The sequence below is a fragment of the Danio rerio genome, chromosome 4, assembly GCF_049306965.1.
Source record: "Danio rerio strain Tuebingen ecotype United States chromosome 4, GRCz12tu, whole genome shotgun sequence".
Classification (NCBI taxonomy): domain Eukaryota; kingdom Metazoa; phylum Chordata; class Actinopteri; order Cypriniformes; family Danionidae; genus Danio; species Danio rerio.
Window position 1 is genome coordinate 74,570,976 of NC_133179.1, and position 25,962 is coordinate 74,596,937.

Genomic DNA, 25,962 nt, shown 5'->3' on the forward strand with positions numbered 1-25,962 from the left:
GTTCTGGGAGGGGCGTTTCTCCAGGATCTGGCAACCCATGCCACGCATCTACTAAATGAAAGTGAAAGCTGACGCTTTTTAAAGCAGATCAGATCTGTTATTCGCAGTGCAGAATATTTTGAATACTTTTATAGAAGCGTTTGCTACTGTGTGCAAAACCAGTAGGTATTATGGTATTCTGAATGAACGATGTATTTGACGTGTTTCTGGCTGACTGAATCTTCATGTCTGAACAATATCAGTGATTATGTATCCGAGTGAACAACAGCACTTTGCCTGTTCCTGCTGAACTAAAGACTCCCGAATTGCTGTATTTCATGACTGTTTACCAGCTTCCTCCAGAGAGGGCGTTGGCGATAGAACATTGCGTTCAGCTCTGTCATGGAGGACACACACACATCTGCAGAGCGGGATTTGTTTCAAGGATGCAGGTACTATGATTACTCAATTCAAGTGTATCTGTATATAAGCTTTTCATAATTAATTTTGTAATGCAGCTTTTTAAAGGGCGTGGTTGTTACATACATAATAAAAGTATAGTACTTTCTTCAAGCTTATACATTCATTCATTTTCTTTTTGGCTTAGTCCCTTTATTAATCCGGGGTCGCCACAGTGGAATGAACCTCCAACTTATCCAGCATATGTTTTTACGCAGCGGATGCCCTTCCAGCTGCAACCCATCTCTGGGAAACATCCATACACTACGGACAATTTAGCCTACCCAATTCACCTGTACCGCATGTCTTTGGACTCTGGGATAAACCGGAGCTCTCGGAGGAAACCCACACAAACACAGGGAGAACATGCAAACTCCACACAGAAATGGCAACTGACCCAGCCGAGGCTCAAACCAGTGACCTTCTTGCTGTGAGGCGACAGCGCTACCTACTGCGCCACTGCACCGCCCTCCAGCATATACATATTTAATCTAAAGTTTTATTTTGGCTAGAATAAAAGACGTTATTATTATTATTTTTATTTATTTAGCTTCACATGAGGGTTTGACTACATTCAACTGTTAAAAAAGTCATATTTATAGAAAAAAAAACAACAAAAAATGCCTGTTTAAAATCTGCTTAATTGATCAAAATGATCAATAAAGGTCCAATCTGTTGTGTTTTAGAGCTGTTCAGCTGGAAAGATCAGAAGAGTCCAGCTGTGTGTCTGTGAAGAGCGACGCGTCTCTGGATCGACCCATACAGTTTAAGGATGGAGATGCGCAGCCTGATCTCCAGTGTGTATACTGCATTCATTTTGAGACTAAGAGCATGTGATTATCACTGCTGTGGAAGTAGCACTGGACGATGTATCATTACAAGCAAAATTATTTGAAATCTTTTTAAAAAGAAGTTACGTGAAATTTGCCATTTGTGGGTTTTAACAATGTTTTAAGTGGTTTTCAGTCACGTCTTCATATTTACATGTTGTTTGAGAGTCCCTCTGCAAGCCTTTCATTTGCTGTGAAAGCTTTTCTCTTAGATTTTAGATAAATTTGTCATAAAATTTTTGAATTATAAAATCGATTAATCAATAATTTTAGCATTCATTTGAATCATAATAGGCATATGTGTGTTATGTCTGACATGACCCTTTGAGAGTCCAAGGAAGCAAAGCAAACCTGCCATATAATGGGGAGGCCAAGATAAACAAGTTAAATTGACAATGCAACTGGGATGCCTGGTGCAAACTGTAACACATATGAACCAAGGGTCATTATGTTTATAATTTTTAAGGCAGTGGCTCACAATCCCAGTCCTTATCCCCCACTGATCTGTGTAACCCCACCAGTCCTACACCGCCCAACCTGCTCCGAGCTGGGATCGAACTGGCGACCTTCCGCATGGGAGTCGGTTGCTCTAACGAGGAGGCTAAAGACCATGGCCTCTAGCGTCTGTCGCTAGAGTACCTTTAGAGGTCAGAGGCGTGAGGTTTACCTGCACAGCACACACTAGCTGGCCTCTGTTACACTCACCCCCCTAAACATCACTCCCATCCGGGTCACGGCACCAATGTAGCTACACCGCCCAACCCGCTCCGAGCTGGGATCGAACCGGCGACCTTCCGCATGGGAGTTGGTTGCTCTAACAAGGAGGCTAAAGACCATGACCTCTAGCGTCTGTCACTAGAGTACCTTTAGAGGTCAGAGGCGTGAGGTTTACCTGCACAGCACACACTAGCTGGCCTCTGTTACACTCACCCCCCTAAACATCACTCCCATCCGGGTCACGGCACCAATGTAGCTACACCGCCCAATCCGCTCCGAGCTGGGATCGAACCGGCGACCTTCCGCATGGGAGTTGGTTGCTCTAACAAGGAGGCTAAAGACCATGGCCTCTAGCGTCTGTTGCTAGAGTACCTTTAGAGGTCAGAGGAGTGAGGTTTACCTGCAAAGCACACACTAGCTGGCCTCCGTTACATCTGCATATTTAGCATGTGTAACACCTTATTCAGATAACAGCTCATACACTCATTTTGTGCTTCATTTCTATGAAATTAAACAAGTTTTATATAAATGTACTTTAAAGAAACTGATTTAAAGCAAGTAGATTTCTTAAATATAGTTATTTACAGCTTTATTCTCTTCTGTTTTAGTCGAGTTCATCAGAAGGGATCAGAAGCAGAGCTCAGCTGTGTGTCTATGAGGAGTGATGCTTCTATGACTCAGCCAATCCGTTTTAACAGTGGTGAAACACTACGGGATCTCAGGTATAACATTATATACCCGGGTACACATCATATGCCTGTATTTCAGCAAACAGCTCTAATTTAGTAAACACTCCTATTTAGGAACGTGTTGGTTTGGGAACCTGACAACCTATATAGTCATATACACTTATATTGGCCTGACATGAAAATTAACCTCCTTCCTGAAGTGTTGGAAGTCTTTAAAGTAGTGGTAGAATACAGATTATCACTGCTGAATTCAATGAAGAGCAGCTCCACTAATGCGCGGCTCCAACTACAGCCTTAACGAGGCAAGTCAGAGGCAACATAGGCAAGGAACCATTCATTCATTAATTTTCTTGTCGGCTTAGTCCCTTTATTAACCCGGGGTTGCCACAACTGAATGAACCGCCAACTTATCCAGCAAGTTTTTACGCAGCAGATGCCCTTCTAGCTGCAACCCATCTCTGGGAAACATATACACACTCATACACTACGGACAATTTAGCCCACTCTATTCACCTGTACCTCCGCGAAGGCAGGGAGAACATGCAAACTCCACACAGAAACGCCAACTAAGCTGAGGCTCGAACCAGTGACCCAATAACCTTTATGTGTAAGGCGACAGCACTACCTACTGCGCCACTGCTTCGCCCGGCAAGGAACCAAAACTTCCCTCATTGTTGGAAGTGAAGAACAAAAAGAGAGAAACCAGGTTCAGCTGGGGTGACCAGTTCTCTGGCCAAATATAAAGTGCAGAACTGTAATCCGGACATTGGAAGCTTGAGAAGAGTGTCCGTTATCAAGAAGGTGCGGGTCAGAGTAGGTCACTGGGATAAGGACACAGGCTAACATGACCGTAGATGTCATTCAAAATACAGTGCCTTCTTTGGAAGTGTTCTCGGCTCTGGTTGCCTTGATTAATGCAGCCTAAGAATCCTCAAGAGATTATTAGAAGCAAAAACAGCTTCAGCTGTGGGGACGATTTACAGAAGGGTTATTTGTGGGAGTTTTTGACCATTTTTCTTGAAGCTCATTAGTTAGGTCAGGCAATGATGTTAAGTGAGAAGGCCTGGCTCACGGTCTCCAAATGTGTTCACGGAGGTTGAGGTTAGGACTCTGCGCAGGCCTGACAGGTTCTTCCACACCAAACCTGCTTTATGGACCTTGTTTTTGGTCGTGCAGTCACTTTGGAACAGGAATCCCAATCCCCAAACTGTTCCCAGAAAGTTGGGAGCAAGAAATTGTCAAAAATGTCTTGGAATACTAAAGCATTTCTTTCCCTGGAACTAAGGGGCCAAAGCCAACCTCTGAAAAACAGCCCTACACTATAATTCCCTTTCAACACACTTCACAACAAACTTATATTTGCCCATCAGACAGGGAAGAAGACAGTCTCGACAGAGTCCAGTTGCAGTGTAAATTGTAACACTGCATTACACTTGATGATTTAAGGCTTGCGTGCAGCTGCTCAGTCATGGAAACCCCTCTACTTGAAGCTTAGGAGAAGACTTCACTGAAGGTTGTGTAGCACAGTTCGTCAGTAGCGATGTTAGTGTGTTGTCTTTCAAGAATCTTAACCTTAACCTTTTGTTGGACTTACCATTGTACCAGTTAGTACAAATGATATGACACTAGGCATCCTCGGTTGTTTGGTTTGAACCACTTAGTAGTGACTAATGGAGATCTAAATAAACAACTGAAAGAATCATCTATCGTTTCCTGTGGGCCATACAACTCTATTGGTCATTTGCTTTTCACCTACCAGAATGCTTTTGAGGCACACTCATTATACAAATACCCATGAGGAATTAAGCTAGCCTAAAGCAATCTAGAACATCTCACAACTAGTTTGTTGTCTGTGTTTTTCAGAGACGATCAGACTGGAGACCTGCAGCAGAATTCAGCCCAACTAGTAGATGATGTACTACAGAAGGTCAAAGAGCTGCACAAAACCACTATGAAGAGAAAATATGATAGCTTATATGAGGGAATGAAAGTTCAAGAGAATCAAACCCTCCTGAACAGGATCTACACACAGCTCTACATCATAGAAGGAGAGAGTGAAGGAGTGAATGAAGAACATGAGGTTTTACAGATGGAGAAAAGAGCCAGAACAAAACCCTCACAACACACTCCAGTCTACTGCAATGACATCTTTAAAGCCTCAGCTGGAGCAGGACATGAGGAGAAGATCAAGAAGGAGAAAGCCCAGATCAAGACTGTTCTCACTAAAGGCATCGCTGGAATCGGGAAAACCGTCTCTGTGCAGAAGTTCATTCTGGACTGGGCCGAGGGAAAAGACCATCAGGATGTAGATTTCATGTTTGTGCTTCCATTTCGAGAGCTGAACTTGATCAGAGATCATCAGTACAGTCTTCACAGACTTCTGCTGGACTTTCATCCTGAACTTAAAGATCTGGAGCCCAAGATTTATGAGCAGTGTAGAGTTGTGTTCATCTTTGATGGTCTGGATGAAAGCAGAATCACACTCAACTTTTCAGATGAGGAGAAAGTTTGTGCTGTGACTGAATCTTCATCAGTGGCTGTGTTGATGCGGAGCCTCCTGAAAGGAGATCTGCTTCCCTCTGCTCTCATCTGGATCACCTCCAGACCAGCAGCGGCCCATCAGATCCCCTCCAGATACATCAAGCGTCTGACAGAGATTCAGGGATTCACTGAGCCTCAGAAGGAGGAATATTTCAGGAAGAGAATCAGCGACGAGCATCAAGCCAGCAGAATCATCTCCCACATCAGAAGAGCAAGAAGCCTCCAGATCATGTGCCACATACCCGTCTTCTGCTGGATCTCCTCCACTGTGCTTCAGAAGCTCCTGGAAGAAGATGTGAGTGCAGAAATCCCTCAAACTCTGACTGAGATGTACATCCACTTCCTGCTGATTCAGATCAACATGAGGAAGCAGAAGTATGAAGAGAGAGATCCAGAGAAACTCCTGCAGTCCAACAGAGGAGTGATCCTCAAACTTGCTGAAGTGGCTTTCAGACAGCTGATGGAGGGCAATGTGATGTTCTATGAGGAGGACCTGATTGAGAGCGGCGTAGACATCACTGACGCCTCGGTGTATTCTGGGATCTGCACTGAGAGCTTCAAGGAGGAATCTGTGATTCATCAGAGGAAAGTCTACAGCTTCATCCATCTCAGCTTTCAGGAGTTTCTGGCTGCTTTCTTTGTGTTTTACTGTTGTTTAATGAAGAACATAGAGACAATGCAGCTGTTTCTGGGCGAGAAATATGAGAGGTGCAGGTCTAAGAAATCCTCTTTGTATAAGCTACTAACATCAGCAGTTGATAAAGCCATTGAAAGTGAGAATGGTCATCTGGATCTTCTCCTGCGGTTTCTCGTGGGCATCTCCATGGAGTGCAATCAGAGACTCTTACAGGACCTAATAACACACAAAGTAAACAGCTCAGAAAGCATCAGAGAAACCACACAGTACATTAAAGACAAGATCAAGACAGATGACCGTCTCTCAGCTGAAAGATCCATCAATCTGTTCCTCTGTCTGCTGGAAATAAAGGATCAGACTCTGGCCAGAGAGATTCAGGAGTTTGTGAAATCAGACAAACACTTCGAGAAGAAACTCTCTCCTGCTCACTGCTCAGCAATTACCTACATTCTTCAGATGTCTGGGGAGGTGTTGGATGAGTTCGACCCTAAAAAATACAACACATCAGATGAGGGAAGACGGAGACTGATACCAGCTGTCATCAAATTCAGAAAAGCTCTGTGAGTGTTTTCAGAAAATACAGATTAATAAAGTGTGTAGATCATAATCGTGTTCATATTTTTAAAAAAAAGTACATTTGTAATAGATTTGTTTAGATGTTCTGTTTTATTACAAGTTGGTATTCACCTAAAACTGTGTTGCTATAAGTTGCAGTTGTCGCTGCTTGTCTTTTATTTTCTGCTCCCCTTTCTTCTGTAGTTTTGTTTGGTAACAATGGGTGCTTCCCTGATGGCTCCCGAATGTAATTCCTGCCTTACACACACAATAATGCTACTGGTTTGTTTTGTTGAAAAACACAGGCTACAGTGGTGCAATCTCACTGCCGAGTCCTGTGAGAGTTTATCTTCAGCTCTACAATCCTCAAACTGTGTGCTGAGAGAGCTGGACCTGAGTATCAATGACCTGCAGGATTCAGGAGTGAAGAAGCTCTCTGATGGACTGAAGAGCTGTAAGCTGGAGATGCTGAGGTGTGAGTTCAAGTACATTCATAGACTTTTTAAAAACACATTTCTGAGATTAATCCTGTATGCAATTACTTTTTGTTCTTCTTCAGAGTTTCCATGTGTAATCTCAGTGCTGAGGCTTGTAACAGTTTGTCGTCAGTTCTACAATCCTCAAACTGTGTGCTGAGAGAGCTGGACCTGAGTAACAATGACCTGCAGGATTCAGGAGTGAAGCTTCTCTCTGATGGACTGAAGAGTCCAACCTGTAAACTGGAGATACTGAGGTAAAAATGATCTGAATCCTGCTGAATCCCCGCGTCGGAATGCAGACACAGTGGATAGCAGTACAGTAGCCTTTAGCCCTTCTGGTAATCTAGAGGATTTTAGAGTGATGTGTCTGAATGGTAATGAACTCAACTGATAAAAGACACAGTCCGCCATTCTCCAATTCGCGTACAGCTCTCTCGACAAAAATGCTTGCTAAACACTAACAGATCGGCTGTATCAGTAACCCTGACAGCATCACAGGATAAGCCATGCAACAAACCCTGTGGATCATTGAAACAAACACATACAACCTTTCACAACCACATATCGATTCTGATCCCGGCGCAGTAATGATTTTAAACCCGGAAGATGAAATAAGCTGGCAAAAGCTCAAAATGATCCATTTTTATCCACAGTTAAAGCTAACTGGTGCTAACAATGTCTTTACTGATGCTCAACACGCACAAATCTGTTTAATCTCATAAAAAAAAAGTACTCGAGAGTTTTTTGAACCTTTTAAATGGTGAGAGGAGATTTTGCTGAGGAAAGTAAAGATCTGGATTTGGCAGACATTTAGGCCTTATGTTGGTCTTCTGATTCTTTCTAGTTTGTGCCGCTCCTTCAACAATAAAGTCATTGATGATTTAGGGAAATTTTTTGTGCAGTCATGTTTTTATAGAATAATTTCGAGGATCATAAGGTTTGATGATAAGCAGTGCCAGCACATTTATAGAGGCGACCTAGGCAGAGTAGACAGAGTGGCGTCCACAACATCCCCCGCTCTTCACTTTCATCCACCGCAACATCTAAACCCCCCCCAAACCCCCAACAGGCTCGCTCTACACTTTCAATTGCGACAAATGACCCATGTGTTTTCATGTGTGGCTTGAACCCTGTGAGGGCGGCATGATCGTCATTAGTCTATAGCACCAGTTCAGCTCGCTCCGGCCCTGACAATAAGCACACATGAATTGTTCTATATGCAATTGATAATTTAGCAGCATTCCAGCTTGTGCAACTAAACTAAACTTTGCAGGAATTTGACTCTCCTACTCTAACCCTGCATTCACACACCGAGGGCGTGTCTAAAGGTTGACGCGATCATCATAGCAGTATCAGCCAATCAAATTAGTCCACAATCAGCTACTATCTGAGCTGGGGTATCTGCATAAAGCAATCTGATTGGCTGACGCTTCCGTTGGTGCTTAAAAAGTTGGGAGTTTCCCAACTCCTGCAGCGAGGCGCCAACGTATCCACAATGCAGTTCAGCAACACCTCAACTCAAGGTGAATGGAAAGCATTGATGCTCACGCCCCGTGTGAAGAGGGCGTTAAACAAGCTACCCCTGACAAATGCAAGTAATCACATGCAAGTTTTCGAGTGGACAGCAAGAAAAGATCCAGGGGATGCACACAGAACCCCTGCTATAGTATATTGAATATCATGTACACTCTCACACTTACACACAGAGCAGTGGGCAATCAGGGTAGAGATATCACAGCTAGCTTCATTTTGAAGAATCCCCCCTTCCACCCCTGCTCCTCCTACTTACCTAGATAGGTGGCACGGTGGCCCACTGGTTAGCACTATTGCCTCACAGCAAGAACGTCACTGGTTCTAGTCCTTACCAAGCCAGCTGACGTTTCTGTGTGGAGTTTACACGTTCTCCCCGTGCTCACGTGGGTTTCCCCCCGGGTTCCTCCCACCGTCTAAAAACATGCAACCTAAGTTAATAGACTAATCCAAATCCGCAAATCGGTTTTCCTAGTAAGTAGTTATCTCCTAAGAGCAATCACTATCTGTTCTTTAGCTACTACAGCAGGGGAGTTCTTGAGATCTACCTGAGCTCAAACTCCGTTCTCGCCTTGCAAACCGGAGGTAGTCCCAGTCTCGAGGATCTTATGGGCTCAGGGCTCTCTCCCGGGACAGCATGCCAATCACACTTTATAAACAATTATCAGCTGAGTGTGAACTCTTGAAAGCAGGGCGAGAGGGGAGTTAGAGCTCAGGTAGATCTTAATAAACTCCCCAGACTTATTTCTGGCTAATGACAGATATAGGGATGGCTAGGGAAAGATTCATGGCTTGCTAAGAGCTTGACCATGATGTCAATTTGATAAGTACTTAGGTTGTGCGTTTTTTGAACTATGGGAGGAAATCGGAGAACCCGGGGGAACTCACGTGAGCACAGGGAGAACATGTAAACTCCACACAGAAACATTGACTAGCCTAGTAAGGACTTGAACCAGTGATGTTCTTGCTGTTAGGCAACAATGCTAAGTACTGGGCCACCATGCCACCTTATCAAGGAAAAGAGTAGGGGTGGAAGGGGGGAATCTCTTTAAAATGAAGATACTGTGGTAAGAACCTCTGGTTATTTATAGTGAGTTAGGAATCATCTGATTGGTGAATCATGTGTTGGCTAATGTAGGACCAATCGTGAACAACCATTAGCACGTGATCCTCTTGAAATTAGTTTATAAATAAACTCCACTTAAATTAAGGCTTTTCCCCTGTGTTTGTAGATTTTCTGGCTGTATGGTGACAGAGGAAGGCTGTGGTTTTCTGTCTTCAGCTCTGACTTCAAACCCCTCACACCTGAGAGAGCTGGATCTGAGCTACAATCATCCAGGAGATTCAGGAGTCAAGCTGCTCTCTGAACAACTGGAGGATCCAAACTACACACTGGACACACTCAAGTACGCTCAGCACTTTGTATAGAGTTGGCAAGCCTGGTTGTTGGCCGATTAAAAGTCACAGTGTTGTGTTTTATAGGGTGGATCATGGTGGAGAGTTCAGGATTACAGCAGGACTACGTAAATGTATGTCTACGCAATCACACACACACACACACACCTTTAGTTCTTTTTAGTGGTGTACCAACTTCTCTCTCTTTGTGTTCAGATGCCTGTTTCCTCACACTGGATCCAAACACAGCAAACAGTCGTCTACTTCTGTCTGAGGAGAACAGAGAGGTGGCATGTGTGAGAGAGAAACAGCCGTATCCTGATCATCCAGACAGATTTGATGTCTGGTCTCAGGTGTTGTGCAGAGAGAGTGTGTGTGGACGCTGTTACTGGGAGATTGACTGGAGTGGAGATAAAGATGTGTTTATATCAGTGTCATATAAGAGCATCAGGAGGAAGGGAGGAGGATATGACTGTTTGTTTGGAGTTAATGATCACTCTTGGAGTTTGATCTGCTCTTCCTCCAGTTTCATATTCAGACACAATAACCTAGAGACTGGACTCCCAGTGGAGGCGCTCAGCAGGAGAATAGGAGTGTTTGTGGATCACAGTGCAGGAACTCTGATCTTCTACAACATCTATAGAGACACAATGAGCCTCATCCACTCAGTCCAGACCACATTCACTGAGCCGCTCTGCCCTGGGTTTACTGTTTGGTGTGGATCATCAGTGAAACTGAGCTCATGATAATAATACTGCTCAAATGTAAATAGCATTCTGCAGTAAACAACGTAGACTTACATTTCCCCGCTGAAAAAAACCTTAAACCAGCCTAAGCTGGTTGGCTGGATTTAACTGGTTGACCAGGCTGGTTTTAGAGGGGTTTTGGGTTTAAGGCTGGGCTCCCAGCCTGGCTAGGCTGATCATCTCCCAGCCTGACTAGTGAAGACCAGGCTGGAAATGGCTGGAAATCATGTTTTGGCCTCTTTACCAGCCCACTGTCAGTTTAGCCAATTATATTTTAGCACTCTAAGTTGCCTTTGTAGAAAAGGCACTGTATTTCATTTCAGACCTGAAGGATAGCCTAATGTATATGGCTGTAGCTGAAAACATGACCTCTGGAGAGTAGCAGTAAGCTCCAAATTGAGACCTATATTCTGAGTTATAAAATCCACATGAGGTGGTTTTTTACATTTTACATTTACATTTAGTCATTTAGCAGACGCTTTTATCCAAAGCGACTTACAAATGAGGACAAGTAAGCAATTTACACAACCAAGAGCAACAATGAATAAGTACTAAAGGCAAGTTTCAGGTCAAAATAATATAAGTATTACAAAGGTAACCATTTAGCTGAGAAGCTCATATTTGAAAGCTTGCTCGTCAGGCACACTACTGTTTGTGTCGTCAACCTGGCAACCCGCATGTGCTTCAAGCCCTTAGAGGTGCAAAAAACTGCAATATTTTGAATTGGGACTGCAGTACCCAATTCAACCACTAGGAATGTCAATCCTACACACCACACCTTTACCGTACGTTTGACACCGAAAGCGGCGAGAGCGTCCAAGGTCGCTCTGGCCGCCCTGGCGACAATGCTGTCTGCCTTCAGCTCCGGCGGCGAGAGCGTCAAAACTCGCTACATTGATCTCGTACTTAAAGGAGCCGTTGCAGCATTATCAGTTACATTCCTGCATAAAACATGTTTCTAGCGTGAAAATGTTGCGTACTTCTTATCAAATTCATTTAACAATGGAAGATCAAGTTGCGTGTGGTGTGGCTTTGCTCTATTTATCCAATATGTGTCCATATGTCTGAAATATCCTGAAGCAGCAGTGCTGTTTTGTACCGTCACGTCGCGTGAGATTCCCGCTTTTTCAAGATAAATTTATATAAAATTAATGAACATCAGTAACTCGGCAGTAACTTATTTAATGTATGTTCCTGTAAGAAAACATTGTTAATAATTGGAAATCCGGCGACCGCAATAATCAAACCCTTGGGAACAACTGTGGTCGGAACCAAAGTTCACAGGTCTGTGTTCCCTGAACTGCTATCAAGCGGTGAACGTCTTCATTCTTATTGCTTGCCGCCGAACCGCGTCATAGCTCATTACCATAAAGTTGACTTCATTTCAACTCTCCTCGACGCTCACGCCGGCGAAGACGCGCCGCGCTGCTCCTCGCCGCTCCTCGCCGCCTTTCGCCGCTGGCTCTCATTGAAAATGAATGACTTCCGGCTACTTTGACGCTCTCGCCGCTTTCGGTGTGAACGTATGGTCAGGAACTGAGTTTGACTCCTGTGTTCAATCGAATCGTGAGAGGATTTTTAAAAAGGTTTATTTTTCTGATCAACTCAAATTTTGTAAACAAAAATTGCGAGAAGGCAGTGTTGGGTACTCTTGCTGGCAGTACAGACTTATGTGCCCAATTTGCACACTTCTACTACGCCCCAAAAGTATGTAGATTTTAAGAAGGAAAAGTACATACTTTTGAGTTTGTAACAGAAAAGTATGCGAGCTTTGGGACTAACTACTCCCTCATTACCAGATTGTTATGTTTATTTACGTCTTCTATCAATCATATCGACACTTCATCCACATTTCTGTCATATTAAATTATCCTGTTTATTGGGGATTCAGCTGTGTGTTAATCAGTCTTTCATGCAGAAAACACTTTACACTTTTTACACAAGATTGTAGTTCTAATTAAATTCAAGTCTAACGTGTCGCGCATTAGCGGTTAGAGTATAAACGCTTCTACGCTTTCAATTTCTAACAGAAATTGACCCTCCAGGAACCGTTAGCATACTCTTTTTAACATACTATGGTTTGGGACAGACTGACTCTTCCAATATATTTATGACGAATAGTATGCAAATTGGGACGCAGCAATAGTAGCTTATTAGCTGAATGTCGTGCATGCTTCTGCAGCCGTGTGTTTTGAAAGATAATATACAGGGTGGCCTCACAGCAAGAAGGTCGCTGGTTTGAGTCCCGGCTGGGCGTTTCTGTGCGGAGTTTGCATGATCACGTGTGTTGGCGTGGATTTACCCTTACAAGTCCAAACACTTGATGAAATAAATTGTCTGATGTGTTTGAAGGTATGTGTGAATATGAGTGTATGGGTGTTTCCCAGTACTGGGTTGCAGCTGGATAGGCATTCGCTGCGTAAAACATATGCAATAGTTGGTGGTTCATTCCAATGTGGAAAATAAGGCATTAAGCCGAAGGGAAATTAAAGGAGTATTATAAAGAATGTGGGGATTGTGGGATTATCATGGAGGAGGTAATTCTGCCATTTCCCCAAACCCACTTCTCTGGCTGGTAAATTGAGAACAGATGAAGTAGTGCAGCAAGATGGAAACGTAAGCATAATTTATTACCACAATTTTACTTTATTTGGAACAACTGTGGATGTCTTCATAAGATGACTTTTTCAGTAATGGAGTGATATTAATTATCAATGATTATTCTGGTTATATTTTGAATATCACCTTTCCATATCTAGTAAGAATTAAACTGTTCACATGTCTTCAGATATGTGTATCATAGCTTGTTGAGTTCTTGTTGGTCTTTAATTCTAGACTTAATCGCAAACCTTTGCTCTGATTCTCGTTGGTGGAACATTTTGGATTATTTTAAGTGGTCAGATGTGAATTCACTCCCTCCAAAATGAATATTATCGAATAAAGGTCAAGAAACATTGTTTTATAAAATAACCACACTTCTTTTTAACCTGATATATAAAACTGACAGTGATGCTTCTTAATATTTTTCCTCATTTATTTTGGGAATTTCATGTTCTGTTTTTATGTTGTGTAATTTATAATAGCAGCGTAATTGATTTAATAGCAGGCGTTTACTCTAAACATGAGAATTTAGTGAAAACTAATTCAATTTATTCCAAAAGTTTTGGAAAAGTGATGGAAATCAGATATCTGTATACTTGACTATAGGTTACTTACTTCTATTCTGTCTTTGGCCAATCACATACTCTGACATTACTAGTGCGGAGTCAGCATTATCCAAATCAATTTTACATGGATATAAATATAAACTAAATGGACTGCTCCGTGTTTTACGAGATGCTGTAATGAATTTGAACATGCATTGTTTATCTTTTACCACTCATGTATAGACATTGCATTAACATTAGGTCATGAAAATTTACTTGAAAGTCTTGGAAATTTAGTAGTAAATATTTGTATGAACCCTGAGGTTTGTAAAAAAAGAAAAAACTTGCAATTTATTAGAAAGTTATGAAAATATTCCAAAGAAGGAAAGAGCAGCCACCGGATATGATATGAGCAATAAATGGAAGTGAATAGCATTCTTCAGAATATCTTCCTGTGCTCAACAGAAGAAACTCAAACAGGTTTGAAACAAGTGGAGGATGAGGAAATGATGACAGAAAATGTCTCAAGGGAAAAATAAAGTGGATAAACACTGCTATAAACATCTTCAAGTGAACATTCTGCTGATGTATGTTGTACTTATATAATTTTTATACAATATATTCTTTCTCGCTGAAGGCTTGTGTACAGGTCTTGTTTACAAAATTCACCTTTTCAGCACTAATTGAGCTTTGAAGGACTCTGACACTGAATATATTTACAGCCAATGTGAAATTTAAAACAATCAACTCAGGTTATTTTTCAGGTTTGTGGCTGCCCATATGTTGCTCTATTATTACTCAATATCATCCACATTTTGCACAATCTATAATTATTGACTAATCAAAAATGCACTTTAATCTGAAACAACAAGATTCCCCAGATTTTCTTTCTACTAACAACAACTCTCATAACCATTTGCGAAGTTATAGTCATGTACAAAACAAAACAATTGGTTCATAAATTAACTTAATAAAACTTTACAAATAATAGTATTTTTATATTTTAATGTTATTTTTTATTTAATCTAGTGAAATATTATTTGATGAGATAGATTTAACATTCAACAAGACTAATATTGTCATAACATTAGACGCCACTTCCAGTTCAACACAATTCAACATCTTTGCATTTCTGTTTAATGTTTGTCGTCTTTTTTCATCTTTATTTTAGTGTTGTCACTTTATGTACACTGGAAGCTTCTGTAGCCAAAACAAATTCCTCGTGTGTGGAAGCAATAAACCCGATTCTGAAGTTGCAGCGGGACTTTTATTTTGCTTTCTGATGCGACGTCATATCGCTGGGCCGCGCACCTCGACTGAAGGTTTGTTTTCTTGCTCTTATTTAGATGTTTTAAGTTTAAATAAACGCATTCTCTGTGTTATTATAGTTTACATGTGATGTGCAGCGGCTGAATGATCACTTAATGTAACCCCGCTGTGCTTTATCCAGCGTTAATGATGGCTATTTAACCCCAGTATTAGCCCTAAAACAACATTTAACTTAAGTTAATGTTAACTTGCGTCGTTAACGATTAACAGAGCTCTGGAGTTTCCTCAGAATCAGTTTTAAAGTGAACAGAAATGTGTTATTGATGTGAACTTTTAAAGATTATTCATGTAATGTTCTCAATTTTCTGACAAACTGTTTAAAGATAGATAAAGTCACGTGTGACATGAATTCCGACAGAGATTAAAGCGGTAAAGTCAGGCTGAAGAGAAGGAGAGTAAACACAAAACACATTCACAGTAGCAGTAACACGCTTGATATTTCTTAAAAAGCAAAACCTATCTGCATATGCTTATAATTAGACTACCACAGCGGGTTAACAGCTGTCATTGAGGTAAAGTTGGTTTTATATTCGCACATTTGTTTTCTCAAGTAGGACTTCTGAACAACATCAACACTATCTGATTGACTGTACACATGGTTGTACTTTGATAGTCATTGGCTGCTAATATGATTTCCCAATTTAGAATTAGCAAAGAATACTATTCTGACATTATATTACTAAGCAGAATGTCTGAATATCCCAATATAAAACCAACTTTACCTCTTTATATAGCTGTCTGACTGAATTTTAGTGCTAATTTGCAAAGAAAAATCTTGTTTTTGTTAATAATATACTAATAGATTAACCTGAAAATGGATGAATCAGGGCTTGATGATTAATCTTCTTTAAAAAGTTAATTGTTCACAATCTGACAATATGATGTGTATGTACATAGCTTTATTAAAATGGTGTCATAATTATGCTGTAGATTACAGTGTAAATGTAGATTATATATATGAGCAATTCTGTGCAAATGTCAACCTTGCCATTTAAAAAAAAATACGTTTTTTCACCAAAATATGGAAACAGTTTTTGTGTTTTTTTTTTTTTTTTGTATTTTACAGTACTTTAGAAATACTCAACAATGCATCTGTCAATGTTTTCAAACTATTATATTTTATTTACCAAAGTCACACAAGTGGCAATTTCATATCTGTCACATCCATAACCACACTTTTTCCTCATAAATGTAAAAATAATTAATAAAATCAATCATGTTCGTTCTATAGTGAGCAACTCGTATCTCTTTGTTTATCATTGTTTCTTTTGGGTTGAGCACTTTAATTCACAGAATTTCTACAAAGTATGTTGTTTACTGTAAACCCGCAGACTTTTTTTTTTTTGTCACATCCATAACGCATGTTTATTTTCCTTATTTAAACTACGAATAATGTTTACAGATCGATGTTTTTCTGGTCCCATAACTCTGTGGCCAGTTGTTCTGGAAAATATGAACTGATGCTTCAATATAATGCTAACATAACTTACACTTTCTATGCAAAACACGTGTCATGGATGAGACAAAAACCGTCTGCTGGTTTACATTACTGGGTTCAACGCTAAGGAATTTTTCTACTGGCCCGATTGGACCAGTGGTTCAGATTTTTACTTGCCCTGCCAATATTTTCACTGGCCCAACAAAAAGAAAAATGAATAGCTATTTCTTAGCCACAATTTTAATAAATGTTTGTGAATCGAGAATCTAAATATTATAAAAATGTTAAAACTGTACAAAACATCAAATTTTTTTGTTTTTTTGTTTATTAGTCGTGGTGTACCCTCTGCTTTAAAGAAGTTAAAAACAAGCGTTTTCTTTTTGTATGCTCATTTAATGTTGCCGTCTCTTCGCTGTACTGGCTGTTATGGAAAAAAATAATGTGCTCACAACATCCAATCAGGTAAGAGGAACCAAAAAGTAATATAGTGCTCACGACATCACAGAGAAGGCAGCATTTGAAGGCTTAAAAACCCAAACTGTTTCTCCATTCTAAGACTGTATTTGCAGGCAATTGGCAAATAGTCGCAGACAAATTAAATTTAGTGATGTAACCCACTCACTCTGCGGGGTTACAGTGACAAGGCAGCACTGACCCAATCTGGCCAGTAATGATCCTGTCTACTGTCCCAAGCATCTCACATGCTGGCCCCGGGGCATCGGGCAGTCCTTATTGTTGAGCCCTGCAGTATACAACATACTTTGTAGAAATTATGTGAGTTAAAATGCACAACCCAAAAGAAACAATGATAATCAAACTCAGAGAATAGTTGACTTATATAGAACAAACATGATTGACTTTATTTAATTTAATATTTTCACATTTATGAGGAAAACGTGCCGTTATGGATGTGACAGATGTGAAATTGCCACTTGTGTGACTTTGGTAAATCAATTATAATAGTTTGAAAACATTGACAGATGCATTTTTGAGTATTTCTAAAGTACTGTAATATACTTGTTTATCCACCCAACCCCCCTCCCCCCACAAAAAAAAAAAAACAACGGTTTATGTATTTTGGTGAAAAACTAAATTTGTTTTCATGGCAAGTTTGACATTTGCATAGAATTGCTCTTATAAAAAAAAAATATATATATATATATATATATATACCAATGACTGTAAAAAAAATGGATGACGCGACAGCCCTTTTTCCCATTGAACGCCTTGAGGGCAAAACGCCTGCTTGACGGGCAAAAACTGTCGCAAAAGACTGCTGAAATTGGAGCCTTGACATGGGCAGAAGGATTGTCTGATGGAGCCAGAGGAGGAACCGCGAAAATGAGCAGAGTCAACTTCCAATCAAACGCTTTATGTAAAATCAACCACGCCCCCCGAACTGCTCAGCATGCGTTTGCTGTCATATCAACACAAATGGATGTAATAACGTTAACAAATATGAGGGTTTTATATATTCAATCGCGCCAGCTCCGGGCCGCAGTGCATAACCTACTCGCGGCGTCGCAGGCTGATTCCGGCTCGCATGCGGCAGCGCCGGCTCGCTCGGCCACCGCATCTGGCTAGATTGACTCGGGCTGGAATCGGGCTTTGAGTCCAGGCATCCGGAGTAGGTCCAGCAGAGGTAGTCAGTCTGAGCTCTAAGGGATAAGTCTCCGGCAGGCGAGAATCTAGCCGGAACTGTGTTTTGCTATCTGGGTGGTTAGGCGTGTATCAGCAAACTAATAAAGCCCGAAAAAAGCCCTGAACTTAGCGAATAAACAGTGTTCCACCAGGATCATGTATGTCAGAAACTATAGTTTACTGCTGAACTCATTTTGTCATGGTAAAATAACACAGAAATCGAATAATAACACTTCAGTCTCCTGCCGAAGCTCAGACGCCGCGCTTTGAGAAACTGTCAATCACAGCTGTCAATCACGATGACACGGCCAGCATTAAATTACTGCTAAAAACAAACTGTTTACAAAAATGAAGATCTGCACCTATTTCAGCACAATAACCAGTGCCTTAATCCACCAGAACTATCTTTCGGGACATTTTATTGCAAGTGTAATACATTTTTTTTATTTGGGCTCAAGTCTCCTTCATTAACACGGAGGAGGCGGGCTTTATGACTTGTACTGCAGCCAGCCCCCAGGGGGCGATCTAACGGCCGAAACCTTCATTCAAACGCAGGCTTGCGGCACACTTGATATATACACACACACACATATATATATATATATATATATATATATATATATACACACACACACAATTTATTATAAATGTATCTACTGTATATTAAATACTGTAAATTAAAGTGTATTATACTGCATATTATTAACATTTCTTTGTAAATAAGTGCTCCAGCATACTGTAGTATTAACTATAGTAAACTAAAACCATTAATAACTACTAGTGTACTTAAGTTTTACAACAATAAACGTGTGTAATGTAATTTAGCCCATAGTTTGGGAAAACTACAATATTGGGTCATTTGTTTATATTCCTACAGTTCTTGTGTTAGCATAGCAATTAGCAACTGTAGATTTGCCACTACAGATTAAAGTTCTTTACTATAGTTTGGCTAAAATCCACTAGTATTTGCTGTAAATTACTATATATCTTTTACAAAATGTAGATGGGTTGTGAGGTTTTGCGATGCATTGTGTTATTATAATCACTACTATATCTTGGAATATTTCTTATTTTATGAATTGGATATCATTTTAGGAAAGCTGTGATTAAAAATGCACCAGCATATACAAAGCTTTAGCAAACAAATTCAGTCCTGCAGAACAGTTCAGCATTAGCAGTGTTAAAACACTTTTTTTTTTCCATGTTTGAAATGTGCTTAGATTTTAGATAAACTGCTTGAAAATGCAGTCGTGTTGCTTTCATTAATATTTGTCTATCGTAACAGGAAATTAAACTAAACTATTGGATTAAAATGAATCTGCTTTTGAGTGATATTAAAAGCACCATTTGCTTAAGCAGTGATTTCAGTGCATGGAGATAACCATTTCATGAGTGATCAATGCGTAAAATTAAACTACTTAGACTAACGTTAAGGATGTGAGATAAAAACTGCTGTCTAGTGGACATGAATTTAAAACTTAAATCTTCAATTAATACAGTTTTACAAAACAATATAATGTGATGCTCAGATGTTTACATATATTCTAACACCCATTTTCAGAAGGAAAGAAATTTAGTGGGAAATGGACATTTTAAAATATCAGTACCAGTTGATCCTGAACTCGAAAATGTGGAAAACCCTATTACAATCAACAAATGTGGTAACTGGCAAACATTAATGGGGAAATTTGAGTTTTTTTCTTAATTTGATTTCATTGAATCTGGTCTCTGTAATCTTCACCTGCTGGTCAAACATCAAGATGAACCAACATGAAGATTTTACAAACTGACTGCAGATGTTGCTGTAATTATAAATCATACATTTCTAAACATGATTGTTTTGTATAAAGTGTGTTATTTATGTGAAATTGTTGAGCTATTTTTTAACGTTGTTTTTTTCCCTCAACAGGTGATTTAAGGAAAATTAATGACGCACTCCCTCAGCAGTGTGCTGACCCTGAATCTGTAGCTCACAGAAAAAACCCTGAGTGAGGATAAAGATGGCGGATATTAAACAGGAGAGTGACGACATCAGGATTGCAGAAGTGTTCACACTGAAACAAGAAGATCCCGAGGAGCAAACAGGTTGGTTTCCATTCTCAAAGCTCAACTCACTGAACTTCTTTAGCTCCACACAAATATAGTATGCTTTTGAAGGTCATTAAAGTGCCCCATTAAAGTGCTTTGATTGGACATGGAGACTTAAGGACAAACACTAATGATGCCTTCAGGTTGAGTCCACAATGTTTTCTAGAACGACCTGCCACAAGATGAACTGAGAGAAAACCTCTGATCAGACTTTGTGTGAACAGCTTGTATCGGCATAATAAGTATGTTTATATGAGTACTTCCGTAAGTGAACGATACCAAACATATGATTAATAATAGGAATTTTCAGACCACATTACTGCAACTGCCCAATCATGTAGACTCGCTCTATATAACATCAGGAACATCAGACCCTTCCTATCTGAGCATACTGCTCAACCACTTGTCCAAGCTTCCCTTCTGCAGCTGAATTCAACAGCGAGTCTGGTCTTCATTGCACTGCGTTCTCTGGAGTCCTCTCAGGGCAGACTACTGCATTCTGATTGGTAGCTGCTAAACTACGTATAGCTTATTCCAATAAAGTTGACATGACTTCCACTCTCCACAACCTCCACACCGTCCAAGGTGTGCCTCTTCCCTCACAAACATTACCTGTCGACCTGAGACTTAAACATCCAAGCATCATGCATATGCTTAATGCTTAGATGCATACAATATATACTATGCATGAAGACTTTACAGATATACTCTGCACAATACAAATAAAACCAATTTAATACGAATTCCAGCAAATAAACACTCTTAATGTGTCTATGCCTCTATAAAGATTTTCCTGTTGATGTTTATATTCACCGTTTCATTTAGGGAAACTCCTGAACTTTAATAATCTATATGAAATGCTGCGCTTCCCACCTCCAGTCGCAATGAATTCTGGGACTTCTTATGCTGCGTTCACACCAGACAGGAAACGTGCGTCAAGCACGAGTGATTTACATGTTAAGTCAATGCAAACGCGCAAATAGACATCCTGCGGCGCGATACATGCGAATGACGAGAATTGCGCGAATGGCGCGCTGCACATGGCGCGGCGCGAATTGAGCGTTTTGCACGTTTGACGCGCGAATCACTCAAGTTCGAAAATCTGAACTTCAGCGGACATTCCAGCAGGTTTGAACAGCCCACTTAAATAACTACCACAATAAATAATGTTGTGGCCTACAATAATAGTAATATAAAAACTGTATTTCCCTATTTTTGTGTGCAAGGTAGCGACAGTAACTTATTAAGCACATAACACCAACATGGATCTTCAAGATGAAACGCAACTTTAATACTACTATACGGCACTGTGAACTAATTTACATACAGTGCTGAGGAGTTCATGAAAAATGACTGAAAGTTAACCGCGTTAACCAATCAGGAGCTTGCTCTTGTGGGGGCATGATTGTGACGTATCGCCTGTTGTCGTTGTCTCAGGGGAAATCCCCCAGCAGACACCGTCAAGAAGTTCATCAAACTGGGCTGGGCTCAGTCAGAAGCACCGCTGAAAGCCTCCAATAGCCAGGTTTAGTTTCTGGAGGAGTTTATGAGCTCACAGAGCTGGATGCACCTCTGAAAGGATGTAGTGGACTCAGACACGACCCTAAATGTATCGACGGTGTTTATCATCCTTCATAAAGCACATAAACACTGTTATTTTCTTCATAAAATCCATGTTAGCCATTTAGCTATGAAGCTAGAGTCACGGGGGAGACAGAAGTCCTGCTCATCACGCGAATCCGCGTCTGTTCTGAAGTGAATTTCACACGCGAATGAAGCGAGTAACCTCAAATGTTCACGCGGCTATTTACACGTGAATAGCGCGATTTATCCGCGATTTATCTGTGTGAACACAGCATCACAGTGCTCAAGTCTGCATCGATGTGTCCTCGATATCAAGAACACATCCAGGAACTTTCACGTGTCCTCTGTTCTTGAGGTCTTGAGTTTTGGAACTGAACTTTGGCAGTTAATGACGTTACACGACACGCAAGATCGCTGAAGAACGCATATTGGGAAACAGCCATGGTCCTCAGCTTCAACCCTGATCAAACACACCTGAACCAATTAATTAGGACCTGAACAGCACTCGATAATTACAGGCAGGTGTGTTAGACATAGGCTGCAACTGAAATCTGCAAGAAGGTAGATCTCCCCCCGTAAACAATGTATTCGGTGTCATTCTGATATGAAGGATATGACATGATTTTGTCTATTAAGTCAAGTCATTGTATTGCATGGCCCTGGTTTGTTGGCTTTAATCTGAGGTAAACCTTGCATTTGTCTTTTCCTCTTAGACCTGTTGCCTCTAAGAAAAGAATTTCAAGGACTGGATAATGTTAAAGAGGAAGAAGCTCTGGTTGAGGAACATCAGGATATAACACCTGCAGAAAAACGCATAACTTGCTCAGAGACTGAAAACACCACACAAAAAGCGTCTGAAAAGACAGGATCAAGATCTTCTTTCACTTGTGAACAGTGCGGAAGAGATTTCGCCAAACAAGGCACACTTAACAACCACATGAGGATTCACACTGGAGAGAAGTCTTTCACCTGCCAACAGTGTGGAAAAGGTTTCACCCAAAAAAGAACCCTTAGAAACCACATCAGATTTCACATCGAGGCAGAGTCTTTGTCCTGCCAACAGTGTGGAGAATCCTTCACTCAGAAACAAGACCTCACAGACCACATGAGAGTTCACACCGGAGAGAAGTCTTTCGTTTGTGACCAGTGCGGGAAAGTGTTTCTCCGGAAAGACGGCCTTGAAAAACATTTGAAGAATCACCATAAAGAGAAGCCTCACGTGTGCCCCTGTGGAAAGAGCTTTACAGACAAAACCAAACTCGAGGAACACACGAAGACTCACACCGGAGAGAAACCTCACACTTGTGACAAGTGTGACGAATGTTTCAGTGGGAAATACGATCTTATAAGGCACATGAGATTTCATAGTGCTGAAACTCCCTACATATGTCAACAATGTGGAAAGAGTTTTGCGTTAAAACGAGTTTTAATGACGCACGTGAAAATTCACACTCGAGATAGACCTTTTCTTTGCAAGCAGTGTGGAAAGTGTTTTTATCGGAAAGACAACTTTAACAGGCATGTGAGGGTTCACACTGGAGAGAAACCTTACGCGTGCTCTGAATGCGGAAAGAGCTTTTCAGAAAGATTTCAATTCAACGAACACTCAAGAACTCATAGTGGAGTGAAACGCTTCAGCTGTGAGCAGTGTGGGAGAGGTTTCAATCGCAAAACTGAGCTGAAGAGGCACATGAGAGTTCACACGGGAGAGAAGCCTTACATGTGTCCTCAGTGTGGAAAGACGTACGCGTTCAAAACTGGATTTGATATACACATGCTACACCACAATGCAGAGATGCCTTACATTTGCCCTCAGTGCGGAGAGAGATTTTCAGTAAAACAGAGATTTGATGTCCACATGAAAATTCACGCTGGAAACTCAGACAAGTAGTAGACCCCGCTTTTTAAGTCAACATGAAATGGTGTTCAAACGACATCCTGGCCTGCCAACCTGGACTGACTCCTAGATCTCTGAATGAACTCTTGCCCCTTCCATTTTCCTGTCAGCCGCAAAGAAATGATCACGAAATACTGACGATTACAAGTTAAACATTTAGTGTGTTTTTTTATTTTGCTTAAAGGTATTCTTGCTAAGTTTGCTTAGGTTTTAGTTTGTCTGCATTCAAATGTGTTTGCTTTTACAGTGATTTTAACATTTGTAGCTTATGAGCTCAGCTGCATGTTTGGAAATTTAGGATGCGTTGGGTTAAATCAGGGGTCACTAATCTCATTCCTGGAGGGCCGGTGTCCCTGCAGGGTTTAGCTCCAACTTGCCTCAACACACCTGCCTGGATGTTTGAAGTATACCCAAGACCTTGATTAGCTTGTTCAGGTGTGCTTCATTAGGGTTGGAGGTCAAATCTGCAGGACACCGGCCCTCCAGGAACAAGTCTGGTGACCCCTGGTTTAAATGATGAACGAACTCTGACTCCTGTAGGTTCCAACTTCTATAAAGTTTCATGACTTTCGCATTGGCTTTGTGCATTGCTTCTGTTTTAGGCTTTGCTGTTCGGCATTTTAACTTTGGCTTTACATCAATAGTCCCAAACTCAATTCCTGGAGGGCCACAGCTCTGCAGATTTTAGCTACAACCACGTCCAGTTCACACCTGCTTAATCGTCTCTTGTAGTCTTGAACACCTTGATTAAATGGATCAGCTGTGTTTGATTAGGGTTGGAGCAAAACGGTGTAGAGCTGCAGCCCTCCAGGAACCGAGTTTAAGACTCATGTCCTACATCGTTGTCTGGATGTTTCTTCCTCACCTTGCAGCATTACATTGCTGTAACTGTTGCTTTTACAAAGAATTAAATTCATGAAGCCTTGCCTACTTCATCAAAAATTAAGCCATCTTCACTGCCTAGGCACTGATCTGCTCACACCATCACACTCTGAAGGAAGCTCAGTTGTCCTGCCTCAAGCAATCTGGTCATTTAGTCAATCCTTCAGAACTCTGACAATCCTTGAAAATCTCGTGACTCTGGTGAGAGCCGAGTCTGTGGACGATTACATTCAGCACACCACCCGCGTTTTCATGTTATTTCTCCATAACCTGGACAACAACCTCCAAGTTTCACGAATCCAGAAAACTCCTTTCACTGATAAAGGACATCCCAAATATGTCCCCCCATAACCAATCAGCTGCGACAAGTGGAGAACTCGAAACGAGAAGAAAACCCAAATGTCCCAACAGAACTCATTCATTCATTTTCTTGTCGGCTTAGTCCCTTTATTAATCCGGGGTCGCCACAGTGGAATGATCCACCAATTCATCCAGCAAGCGGATTTACACAGCGGATGCCCTTCCAGCCGCAACCCATCTCTGGAAAACATCCACACATACACTACAGACAATTTAGCCTACCCAATTCACTTGTACCACATGTCTTTGGACTGTGGGGGAAACCAGAGCACCCGGAGGAAACCCTTGTGAATGCAGGGAGAACATGCAAACTCCACACAGAAACGTCAACTGAACTGAGACTCGAACCAGCGACCTTCTTGTTGTGAGGCGACAGCACTACCTACTGCGCCACTGCTCCCCCCACCCCAACAGAACTCAAATAACAAAGTTTCCATCGTTGATAAAACTGGCGCATATTTGATTTAAGCTGTGTGTTTATGGTTTTCTAGGGTGCAATGTCAAGATCTTGACAAATGCTAGCTTTTGGGACTTTCAGTCATTTTTCATGAACTCCTCAGAGCTGAATGTATGTTTGTAAATTAGTTCACAGTGCTGTACAGTAGTATTAAAGTTGCGTTTCAATTTTAAGATCCATGTTGGTGTTGTGCTTAATAAGCTACTGTCGCTACCTTGCACATAAAAATTAGGAAATACAGTTTTTATATTATTATTTTGGCCACAACATTATTTATTGTGGTAGTTATTTAAGTGGGCTGTTCAAACCTGCTGGAATTTTCACAGATTTAGTGTCTTGTACATGACACAGAGTCCAAAGTATGGTGTTTTATCAACCCAAACCCTAAACCCAACCTCACAGTAACCTGTTGTGTTATTAACGTCTACTTAAAGCCCAATTTTAATTAAAACCTGACAGATTTCCTAAAACAAGTATTGAACTCAGTTTTAGCAGATGTCTTTAAGTGTTTACATTGTTTGAAAGCCAAAGTTTGACCTCGTCAAGGCAGGACAGTAAAGTCAGCTGAGCAAATGGGTTGTTG

General features: G+C 40.9%; 2 protein-coding genes across 3 annotated transcripts; both read left to right on the forward strand.

Moving 5' to 3' along the window:
* The first annotated feature begins 7 nt into the window (after positions 1 to 7).
* On the forward strand, positions 8 to 20,159 carry LOC103911019 (NACHT, LRR and PYD domains-containing protein 12-like). 2 transcript variants are annotated; one of them, XM_073948245.1, is made up of 11 exons: positions 8 to 431; positions 1,125 to 1,235; positions 2,594 to 2,707; positions 4,538 to 6,412; positions 6,713 to 6,880; positions 6,967 to 7,140; positions 9,649 to 9,822; positions 9,899 to 9,945; positions 10,028 to 10,164; positions 14,875 to 15,025; positions 20,021 to 20,159. In XM_073948245.1, exons 1-11 carry the CDS (start codon positions 382 to 384, stop codon positions 20,101 to 20,103), a joined length of 3,084 nt encoding a protein of 1,027 aa, XP_073804346.1. In that variant the 5' UTR covers positions 8 to 381; the 3' UTR covers positions 20,104 to 20,159. The 2 variants fall into 2 exon arrangements, with proteins under 2 accessions (XP_073804346.1, XP_068076640.1); XM_068220539.2 differs by lacking the exons at positions 14,875 to 15,025; positions 20,021 to 20,159 and having other exon boundaries at positions 10,028 to 12,443.
* Positions 14,964 to 24,471, forward strand: zgc:113119. The gene is made up of 3 exons (NM_001014293.2): positions 14,964 to 15,025; positions 20,021 to 20,196; positions 22,497 to 24,471. The coding sequence occupies exons 2-3, from the start codon at positions 20,112 to 20,114 to the stop codon at positions 23,672 to 23,674; spliced, it is 1,263 nt and encodes a 420-aa protein (NP_001014315.2). The 5' UTR covers positions 14,964 to 15,025; positions 20,021 to 20,111; the 3' UTR covers positions 23,675 to 24,471.
* The last annotated feature ends 1,491 nt before the right edge of the window (positions 24,472 to 25,962 follow it).